The sequence below is a fragment of the Vigna angularis genome, chromosome 11 (genome assembly GCF_016808095.1).
Source record: "Vigna angularis cultivar LongXiaoDou No.4 chromosome 11, ASM1680809v1, whole genome shotgun sequence".
NCBI classification, from domain to species: Eukaryota; Viridiplantae; Streptophyta; class Magnoliopsida; order Fabales; family Fabaceae; genus Vigna; species Vigna angularis.
Window position 1 is genome coordinate 4,517,908 of NC_068980.1, and position 11,933 is coordinate 4,529,840.

The window sequence follows — 11,933 nt, forward strand, 5'->3', positions numbered from 1 at the left end:
CAACTAAATTACTTTAATGACAAGTTGTTGAGTTCAGACAGTTAAATAACATATTATTTGATCTCGCATCAGATTCATATATCTAAACAGTACCAAATCAGATTAATTTTAAAAATAATTAACTCGAGATTAAAGTATGATTATATATGTTTGAATTGTGTTTAGATTAATTTTAATTAAAAATTATCACAAAATTTATAAATAACAGTTTGAAGTGAGAAAGTAAGTTACACAATAATTATAACCTTCATTAAATATTCTGTTAATACCATCTATAGCATTTAAATACATTAAAAACTTCTCACTAAACAACACTTGATCCTTTGACGACACAACGAAAATGGGACTACTGAACTTGACCCACACCCAAACAATAATGATTTTGGTATAATATAATCTAATTTTGAATTTTATGAATAAGAAGTAAAACATAAGAATCCCTGGGTAACATTGAAATGGTAAAATAGTCAAACGTGTCTCTTTTTTGCGTCTGCACAAATGGTATAGAAAACTTGATTCGTTCCAGCTAGGGAACTCAAATATACTATTTATCACACATATGTTATAAAAAAGAAAATACGATACTAAATTCCTTAAATAAGGTTTAAAGTTTGAGAGATATAAATTAAAAAGAAAAATAGTACTAAAATAACAGAGTTTATGTTGAAAGTAGCAAACATGTAACATTGGTGAAAGGACAAGTGTTAACAGAAATCGAAGAATTTAACCACTACGGACGCTGGGCAACAAAGTTGATGTTATTCATGAACGACACAGCCTTTGAAAATCGAACCCAACCCATTAATTTCACCCAACAACTTCAACTGTTTGACCTCGTCAAGTTTCGCCCACTTCAACACCCTATCGGTTCAAAACTAGTCAAAACACGTGAACCTAATTTGCTATTCAATTTTTTAATAATAAGGTTAATGCAATGAATCGTGATTAAGAGTGCCATAATCTGTCAATTTATTTAGTTTTAACGTGCTTCCACGCTGACCCGTTTAAGATAGGTCAGGGCAGGTTGTTCACTGTAGAAGCTAGAAATATTTACGCGTCAAATCATGGATAGCCGGAATATTGGTGGGTTTGTCAATTTTATATTTTAAAACTTTTATTTTATTTTTATAAAAGTATATTTTATATATTTTTTAAATGTTTAATTAATTAATTGATTAACAACTTAAATCGAATAAATTAGAATAATTATTATCTTTATATCTTAAATTATTTTATTATAATTAATAATTGAATTTTATATTATAAGTATTAATATTTTAAGTAATTATATTATAATATATTTACATTTTTCAAATAATATGATAAAAAATATTTTTTCAATTAATATTTATTTTAAATTTAATTTTAAAAATAAACTAAATTGACGAGTAGTTCAACAAAATAAACTAAAACGAGTTGACAAATCAAAAACTTCTAATATAAAATATTAAATTTCACTATTGAACTATTTACCTACAGTTTTGTCACCCTAATTTATGACAATTTATATGTACCAAAATTACTTAATTTCAAACTGTTTCTTGGTTTAAACTACCAATAACATAAATTAGTTAACATAATAACTTACTTTTAAATGATAGCAGTAACTCTCTCATTTTGAAAAACTAACATCTCTTAAATAAACTACATAATTGTTTATATAAAATTAGTCGTAATAGGAACTCTTGAAGGTTTAACTTTTCGTCCTTTCTTTTTGGTCGATCCTTGAGTTGTTATCTTCTGTTCAGTTTTCAATATCTTATATTTGTTTAACTCCATTTAAATGATACTTACAAAAACACTGCGATACTTAAGTAAAAAAGAAATATAAATTAATAGATTTTTACTTATCATTGGTCTAATTATAGTCCAATCATATCTTAAATACGATTATTAGACTAATTTGTGTTAATCTCTATTTTGAATTTAGACGATAATGTTTACATCTTAACATATCTACCAACAATTAAATGAAGAATATTTACATGAATTTTTATGTTTGGAGATAATGACTAATCCCTTGTGTGAGATGAATTTCCTTGACAGTCATTTTAGCGAGGATTTTGTTGAACAATTATGTTCTAAGAGTATGACCAACAAATCTCTATCTTTTATGTTAGATTGTTCGACTAAGCTCATACTATACAATAATAATCTTCTAAAAATCTATTTTAACTCTATAATTACATTGTACTATTTAATCTATTTATACAGATTCATAATTAATATATATAAATATATATATGTATAGTTTATTATATCTTAAAACACTTTAATAAATATTTTCTACAATATTATGTAAAAAATACAGCAATTGTGTGGATTGAAATTGTTTCATCGGTTTAAATTTAAATACCCGTAATTGTTTTTATTCATATAATATATATATATATATATATATATATATATATATATATATATATATATATATATATATATATATATATATATATATATATGTTTTGACATGAATTATATAGATTTTCATAATAAGAGATAAATCATATTAGATGAATCCAATGATTGAAAATATATCTTGGCTAAATATTTGTTAAAGAAAAGTCTTAATTGAAGTTGAGTTTGAGAACAAAGTTGATTCCTTATTAGTTAAAGACAAACTCAAATATATTTATGAAAATTAAATTAGAATTATACAAAATGAAACCAAACGTATTCTAATTAAATTAAAAATACTCTAATAAATGGAAAGTTGAAATATTTTGGTTGAGCTAAATTAAAAATAATTTCAAAATAACCATAGATGGACTTACATTAAGTTCTTTATTATATGGGTTAACAGTCTCAAAATCATTATAAATGAATAAAGTAATGTTGGTCCTAAAAGATAAAAAAAAAATTAACACCTCCATTAAATTTCCTTCATAATTAAATTAAACTCTAGTAAAAAAAATAGAGCTTTGTAATGAAAATATTCAATTATTTAAGAGAAAAAAATAAAAAAGAATTTCCAATATTATGTAAATTCCCAAAAAAGTTCACTTGTCTTTTTTTTTTTCAATTATTTGTATATTAACTTATTAAAATAATTATATAAGGGTGGAGGAGAGCAAATTCCTCTCTCGGTCACTTATAGTTATTTTATTCATTTATATATTTTAGAATACCAAAAAAGTATATTTTAATTAAATATTACCAAATTGTATTGTCTTTATAAAAAAATTGTAATTGTTTTAATTGAATATCGTAATACTTTTTTTATACTATTTACTAATTTTTCCTATTTACATTAAAAATGTATGAACTAACATTAAGTTTTTCATCTTCATTACGAAAATGTCATAAGTTATTTTTGATATTGGACTTATCGAGGGCTGATGTCAAATTGGTAACTTTATAAACATTTTTGTTTTGATGTAATAAAACATATAATGATACAATGTTAATTATATACAACAATAAGATTAAATGTGACACATAACACTAAATAATACATTAAATATAATAAATAATACTTTTTCCCTTTATTTATAAGACTCAAATTTTATAAGACTGAAATTAAATAGTGGTGATGGTATTTTTTATAGACTGGAACAATAAATTTTTTATGAATTGTTTTCATATTAAAAACCCTTTAAAAGGAAAAAACTTGCATTGTCAAGATATTAAAAGAGAAAGAAGAATATTAATGACAAGAATAATTTAAAAATATGAATCGAAACAAATTTATTATTATTAATTAAATTAACCAATTTTCTTGATGATTTGAATACTTGAATGTTCTAAATAGAAACACAAAATCTTATGATAACGGATGAATTTAAGACCATTTTCGTTCAAACAAAATTTAGTTTAAAGCAAGTGTTTTAAAACTTTAAAAATTTATCAATTGTCCTTTCTAATAGTATTCGAACTCTCTACTGACTGTATTAGTTAATTAAAGTGATTCTCTGAACTAATTTATTTTTTTTACTAAAAATTTGTATTATTTAATTATGTCATAGGTTTTTAGAATTTCATAAACTTTCCAATTTTTTGTAATTAGTACTTAAATTAATCTAAAGTAATATTACAAACAACCTTTCTTATAAAGAAAGTTATTTGAAATTACAACTGATTCATTGATTGAGTATAATAACTATTGATACTAAATTGATAATTTTTTGTATTGAAATTTAATTTGATGGATGTTTGATGTTTGGATTTATTTTTGAATTTGACAATGACTTGGAAGCATCAAAATAAGTGTTTTTGTTTATTTTTGAATAAATTTTGTTTTCTTTGAATTAAAAATGTGTTTTAAACATGCTAAAATAACTAGTTTGCTTAAATGCAGTTTTTGGTGAGTTTAGTTTTATACATAAACTATTATTTTTTTGTCTCGCTTGAACATTGAGTTGTTGTTTAAACAAAGTAAACTCTCACTAGAGATGATCTTATACAATATGAATGATTGTAACATTTTTTTTTTCTATGAGTCACTCAAAAAAAAAAGTTTTACTTAAGTGATATTTTTAAATGTTTAAATCATCATTAGTTCAAATATTAAATATAATAACAATACAATATTATAATTTATTAATTAAAATAATTATGAATAATATACAGTTCTAATATAAATTCACTTATTATTTGTTAACTATTTCGTAATTACTATATTATCTTTAATAAATACAATTTATTTTTTATCTTAATAATATATCAATAACATGAAGTTTACTTATTAAAAGTAGTATATTATATATATTGAGGGGATACATTAAATGCAATATTATATACTATATTTAATACACATAGTAAATACTACTATTATGTGTCTTTTAAATGCACCCAATTTAAATGCATAATAGTGAAGGTACAAATATAGTGACATTATATTGAATATATATTAATTATATTATTTTTGAATATGTATATGAAGATTGTATTAATTATAGATGGTATTTAATAGGAAGAAAAATAAGAGAAGGAAAAAGAGGGAGAAAGTGGAAATACAGAAAGAGGTGGGGTTAGAAGAGGAAAGAAGAAAAAAATGTGTGTTGTGTTATAGTTATTATATTTATTTATTTATTTGTTTATAAGGTATAGCTGGTAACTCGCACATAGTACCTCACTCATTCCATTCCGTGTCCAAAGTTGCAAGTTATCTAAGCCAAAGCCCACTTTCTGTTTCACTCTCTTGGCTTCTCTTTTCTCTTTTCTTCTCTTCTATTCTCTTCTCTTTCCGGCAACACCATGCCTTCACGCCCCAGACACCAATTCCTCCATTTCTGAGATCCGAACCTTCTCATCTTCAGGTACCCTTCTTCCACATTTCTATTTTCTCTCTTCCCTTACAAAATCAATCATTTTCTTTTTTCTAAATTAATCTTTTATTTGGATCCGAATCTGGCTCCCGCTCCTTCAATTGGATCAGACCACACCCTTTTTCTCAAATTTTTTCATCACGCCCTTACCGTTTCGCTCAACCTTCCTTCATTTACTATTCTCCCGAATTTTGCAGATGGTTCTCTCTCCCTAGCTTGGAATCAGGCAGGAGAATTTGCTGGGGGGCCTTCAATTTCGAATCCTCGCGTGATTCACTCGGTATTGCCCTCGCGTTTTTCTCTCTCTATTTTCGCCAGAGTTGTGCTTTTGTCTTCGTTTCTAGAGGGGTGGTTTGTTTTTTTTACTTTAAGGCTGTTACGGAGTAGGCGGATTGATTGAAGATTGGTGCATGTAGATTGTGTGATGAATTTGTTTTTATGAGTAAAGGCGGCGGATGAATTGAAGGGATTGTGGGGATGATAATAGTAATAATGGTTTTTGCTTCTTCTGCCTTTCATGGTTGATTTTCCGTCTGCTATGGTTGTGTTGGGGTGTACTGAGGATTCCTTGTCATGACAAAAAGATTACGTTTGGGTTGTTCTTTGCAGGCGGAAGACGATGGACAGAAAGTGAATAACTTTTTGGAAATGGATAGGGGGGAAGGAGTGAATGATGGTTTTTCTGGACCTGGACCAAATGATTCGCTTCTCCCTGGTCTGATTGATGATGTTGCCTTGAATTGTCTTGCCTGGGTTAGTGGATCCGATTACACCTCACTATCGTGTATTAATAAAAGGTTCAATAAATTGATCAGTAGTGGGTATCTATATGGGTTGAGGAAACAATTGAAGGCTGTGGAACATTTGGTGTATATGGTTTGTGATCCGAGAGGATGGGTGGCATTTGACCCCAAAGTAAACAAGTGGATGTCATTACCTAAGATACCTTGTGATGAGTGCTTTAACCATGCAGACAAGGAGTCCTTGGCCGTGGGCTGCGAACTGTTAGTCTTTGGTCGGGAAATGATGGAGTTTGCCATTTGGAAATATAGCATGGTTTGCCGTGGCTGGGTGAAGTGCCAAGGAATGAACCAACCTCGCTGTTTGTTTGGATCTAGTAGTCTTGGTTCAATTGCTATTATTGCTGGAGGAAGTGATAAGTATGGAAATGTTCTAAAATCAGCTGAGTTGTATGACTCTTCATCAGGTATGTGGGAGCTTTTACCGAGCATGCACACTCCACGTAGATTGTGTTCTGGTTTTTTTATGGATGGCAAATTCTACGTGATTGGTGGAATGTCGAGTATAACCGTTTCATTAACTTGTGGAGAGGAATATGATCTTAAGACAAGGAATTGGCGGAAAATAGAGGGTATGTATCCATATGTTAACGAGGGTGTTCAGGCACCGCCACTTGTGGCGGTTGTGGATAATCAGCTATACGCAGTTGAGCATGTAACTAACATGGTGAAGAAATATGACAAGGACAAGAACACCTGGAATGAGTTGGGGAGGCTTCCAGTCCGGGCAGATTCATCTAATGGTTGGGGGTTAGCTTTCAAGGCCTGTGGAGAGCAACTTTTGGTTGTGGGTGGACAAAGGGGTCCAGAAGGTGAAGCAATTGTGCTGAGTTCATGGTGTCCCAAGTCAGGGGTCAGGAATGGCACCATAGATTGGCAGGTACTTGGTGTGAAGGAAAACGTCGGGGTTTTCGTGTATAATTGTGCTGTAATGGGTTGTTGAGATAATTTTAGATTGACTCAACAGAGGATGCTGGTATCCACAATCTGACTTAGCCTTGAAGGGTGCCTCCATGTTCAATCACCTCATTTACTGAGTTAATTGTTGCAGGGATAGCTTTCCAAATTTGGTTTCTTTCTTTTTAACATGGTTTATTTGGATGTATTTCTCACATTCCTGGTCCATAATTCTAAATTGCTTTTCAGATTACTGAGTAGGCTTACATAGATATGTTCTGTTATCTTTTTTAGCCAAATATGTAAACCAATAAATGAAAGATTTTCATTGTTTAATGTTCATTGCTTGCTGCTTCAATCATGTTGTATATATATAGTATGTTTGTCACAATCTGTGCCCGTCGTGATGACTAGAGAAATCTAGTGTGTTGTGGGGGAAGGGTTTGTCAAATTGTTTTGTCTGACCAGAGTTTTATGAGTTTAGTTTCTCTGGGACTGTAGGCTGTAGCCAAGGTGCTCAGAAAAGGTGAAATGAGAGAGACCGGTGCTAATATTTTGCTCACCAATCTATCACCACATTTGGCTCAAAATTTGAATGTTGCATTTGAAGCATAGCTGAAAACAAAGTTACCAGCTATTTTGATATCATTTTCTTGGTGCTACCTTTTTGTGTAGCATGAAAACGAGGTCCCCTCATGTCTATAATCAATCTGTTCCTGCTCCTTGTTTATCCCTCCAGCTGTACTTCCTGAATTAAGGTATAGTTTTCTTCTACCCATTTATGTGGTGTGAACTTAATCAACAATGTGACGTTAAAATGATTTGTCTTCTCAAGCCTTGGAAGATTAATTGGGACCATGCTTCGTTACTCTATTTGATCCCTTTGTCCTCAGCGTTAGTAACCCTTTATTTAATGCTTCACACTCCTTAGTACATCCTGTACACTCTTCATCATCAATTTGATGTTGAGATCAATACATTGTTTGACCTCTTTCCCCGCCAACCAACTACGTCATTTTGTGAATCATCAAACAGCCTCAGCTCAATCCCCACTTTATTTATTCATTAATCATACTTCCACACTTTTCTTTACTGTAACTCATTCTTTATCCTTATTTTCATTCACACTGTATGACAGCAGTCAGTTAAAGAATGCGATTCATTTTAGTTATCACTATTTTTTGAGAATGGAATCTCCTTACTTTTACTCTAAAGAACTAAAATTTCCCTCCACTCAATTTTGTACCCAGTTTTCTATTGGACAACTTTGCGTGTGTGAATAAATTGCTCACTGTTTCCAGTAAGTGATTTGGAATCCTGTTCTATAAAATGACGATGATGCAACTTACTCCATATATCATATTAATCCAATTCCTTTTATTTTAAAGAGACAAGTATTGAAGTGATTATCTGTTTTATTTTTGTTAGATTTAACTATTATTTTGCTTATTTTATTCTATTTTAGGTTATAAAAAAAGGCAAATTAAGGATTGCAATGAATCAAGAAGTATTAGGAATCTTAGATGAAATTGAATAAAGATTAGTTCAGACACTTAAATGCAGTTCTTTAATGTTCAGGTTATTCATTTCATTTGTGCTCATCAAAATAACAAATCATTCATGTTCTACTCAAGATAACAACTCCAAATATGTTATTGTCCTTATTTATATGTTGACGTCTCGATCTCTATTTTAATATTCTTATTGTTTCGAGATTCTAAATTTTTTCCTTCTAAATTCATATTAATTTGAATGGAACCTCCTTCATAGACCAAATTCTTGATTTTTAATAATTCATTTAATTTTTTTCAATTAGTGCACAACTAATAGTTGTGCATGATATGAGGTTATTGAATGTGAATTTTTTTTTTAAATATGTATTGGAAATATTTATCTAAACTCTCAATGAAGGTTTTTTCTTCTATAACATTATTGTTTGTTTTTAATTTCAATTACTATTCTCTCGAATAAATTAAGACAAAATCTTTCACCAGTTGATTTTTTTATAACTGTTTTAATAAATTGAGGTAGTCACTCTTTAATTCTTAAGAACATTATGGTGTTTTATTGTTTATCAAGTTCTTGCACTTGTCTATTCTGTGCAGTTGTGATTCCATTTTACTTATGAACTATTTTATAAGAACTGGGGTTGGCCCAAAAATAAGAAGCCCAATTATTTGGAATTAAAATTATTATGGAGAATTACCTAATATAGCTCCACCATCCATAGTAAATATACTATTTAAATGGACAAGTCAACTTTCAACAGTACCTATTTGTTCGCTAATTCATAGGAATTTCTAAAGTTACGAGATAAGAGAATAAAAATTATATAATAGGTGATTAAATGAGTAATTATAAATACGATTACTCTTTATATAATGAAAAAATATTGACAGACACAAAAAAGTTTGTATTGGCATTTACAATAGAAAGAGAATAAAAATAATAAATTTATAGGTTATATAGTGTGATAAGATAAGAAAAATAAAATGAAAAAACAGGTGTGTAACATATTAAATAAAATTAAGGTACATGGCACATGTATATGAATGTGTATGATTGTTTCTTTGTAATTTATCGCTCTTCCTCTTCTCTAGTTATGTTCCCTTACTAGCGCGTTACACAGTTATAAAGTAATACTATAATTTGGCCACAAATTTTCGATAGTTCAAAGCAAGAAAGGAGATGCTAAAAAAGAAGCAAACGAAACGAGAAATATCGGAAGCCGGAGAAGGAGGCGGCGCCACCAACAAGGGAAAGACAAAAACAACTATTTTTCAACTCGCTCTCATTATCACCACCCTAGATCCTTTCCACTACCACATTACGTTTACCACAGCAAAACTGTCATCGTCAAGAATGATGCCATTAATATTCGGAAGGAAAGTCTTTGCATGGAGCTTGATGTGACCAACCCTTGTCGTTTTTTTTTCTCACTTTCACCCTTGATGCCACAGCTCCTGGATGGTAATGGCTCCCCCGACTTCATTCCTTCAACCCAATTTCTCTTTTTTTACTTACCCTAGATTCAAATGTTGGAGGTTTTGATCTTTCTTTTAATGCTACGCCAGGAAATGAATCTGAAGTCTCAAGCGTTGTTTTAGTCTTTTAAACTTTACGTTCATGATTGCATCTAAATTAATTCATCTTGGTTAGAGAATTCGGTTCTGATAGATTTTCACTGTGCGTATCTGATATGATCCATAATCGAAATATGATTTCAAGATCCATTCTTTTCAGGAAAAATGATAAATTTGAGTACCATGTAAAGAAAAAGAACAAAAAAGAACCGATCTTTTCGAACTACTTTCGCTAGGATTGAGAAGAAAGAGATGGGTGAGTAGAAGATCCAAGTAATGAAAGAGGTTATGTGCGACAACAGTGCGCAGTATGATCTGTTTGGAGATATATGAAATATATGGTGGTGACCATAAATCTGGTGAAAACTATGTAATTTCTTTGTCGAAACCATAGCTGTGCTTTGCAGACACGTTTATTCATTATGCTCTTATCTTGCACCTTATTGTTCTACTTAGTTTTAATTCGGTGATTATTTTTTTGATGTTTAAGTTGTTATGCTACGTTTGGATTCGATTCGATTTTGATGTGTTCGATTGATTGGGTTAGGAATGGTTCGGTTCGTTTGAATTTGGTTGGGTTCGATTGGGTTTAGTTAACTTCGATTGAGTTCAGTTGGGTTGGGCTCGATATAGTTGGATTAGGTTGAGTTCGGTTCGGTTCCTTCGTTGCCCTTCACTTCACTTCAAAATCATGGTGTAGAGTAAGTCTCCCTTATTCAACACAACTCATCCCAACACAACCTAACCGAACGCAATCGAACCTAAGCCAATCCAACCGAATCCAATCTAACCGATCCTAACTGAATCCAATCGAACCAAACCCAACTCAACCTAATCGAACCCAACTAACCCCAACCTAACCCAGCTGAATCCAACTAACTGAAACCAATCAAATGAACCTAATTGAATGCAATCGAACCCAACTCATCCGAACCCGATCTTACAAAACCAAATCCAACCCAACTGAACATAACCCAACCCAACCGCACCCAACCAAATCCAACCCAACCGAACCCATCACAACCCAACCGAACCCAACACAACCCAACCGAACTCAACCCAACCCAACCCAACCGAATCCAACCGAACTGAACTCAACCCAACTGAACCCTATCGACCCCAACCCAACCGAACTCAACCCAACCCAACCGCATCCAACCGAACCAAATCCAACTAAACCCAACTGAACCCAACTCAATCCAACTTAACCCAACGAACCCAACTCAGACTATGACAAGTTTTGCATTTTTAGTGGTAGAACAACTGACCCATCCCAAGCTACCACACAAGACTAGTCCGTCTACCACATATGGACAAAGAACATCAAACAATAGACTAAGACCTCCTATTACTCCTCACCACATAATCCCCTCATGTATCTGAAATGAAGTGATTATTGGAGTGTTAGGATAACTTCCAATGTTGAGTCCTTACATCAATACATCACTCTACTTGAAACCACCATTAAGAATTTCACCATAGAAATTCTTTTCAAACTACACTTTAATTCAATCACTCATTCATAAACCATCTAAAAATTCCATATAATATACCAAACACACTTTAAAGTATCAATGTAATTATCATTCATAAGAAAATAAGAGAAAAGAACACATAACTCAAAACTTACAGGGTGCTCAGCGCCAGAACCTTGGTGCTCAACGCTGACCTACTCGCCCAACGAGTAGCTCTCTATCTCCCAATGAAAGCGCAAATAGAGAGCTTCCCCAGCCTAGCGAGAAGTCTCTCTTAACCTTTGTAACACATTGCCACTTCTCTCTATTAACTTGCCCAGCGAACTTGTACTTGTCCAACTAGTCTGACGAATTTTATAGAACATTAATTTTGCAGAATTTACATCTCTAAACCTCACATGTTCTAACTCCTAT

General features: G+C 31.1%; 1 protein-coding gene across 2 annotated transcripts; it reads left to right on the plus strand.

Moving 5' to 3' along the window:
- Window positions 1–5,047: 5,047 nt before the first annotated feature.
- On the plus strand, window positions 5,048–7,303 carry LOC108334257 (F-box/kelch-repeat protein At5g60570). 2 transcript variants are annotated; one of them, XM_017570008.2, is made up of 3 exons: window positions 5,051–5,255; window positions 5,462–5,544; window positions 5,874–7,303. In XM_017570008.2, exon 3 carries the CDS (start codon window positions 5,913–5,915, stop codon window positions 7,005–7,007), a length of 1,095 nt encoding a protein of 364 aa, XP_017425497.1. In that variant the 5' UTR covers window positions 5,051–5,255; window positions 5,462–5,544; window positions 5,874–5,912; the 3' UTR covers window positions 7,008–7,303. The 2 variants fall into 2 exon arrangements, with proteins under 2 accessions (XP_017425496.1, XP_017425497.1); XM_017570007.2 differs by having other exon boundaries at window positions 5,048–5,255; window positions 5,462–7,303.
- Window positions 7,304–11,933: the final 4,630 nt, after the last annotated feature.

Coding starts and splice junctions, on each gene's coding strand:
- LOC108334257 (XM_017570007.2), top strand. CDS start 5,838: ATGACAAAAAGATTACGTTTGGGTTGTTCTTTGCAGGCGGAAGACGAT.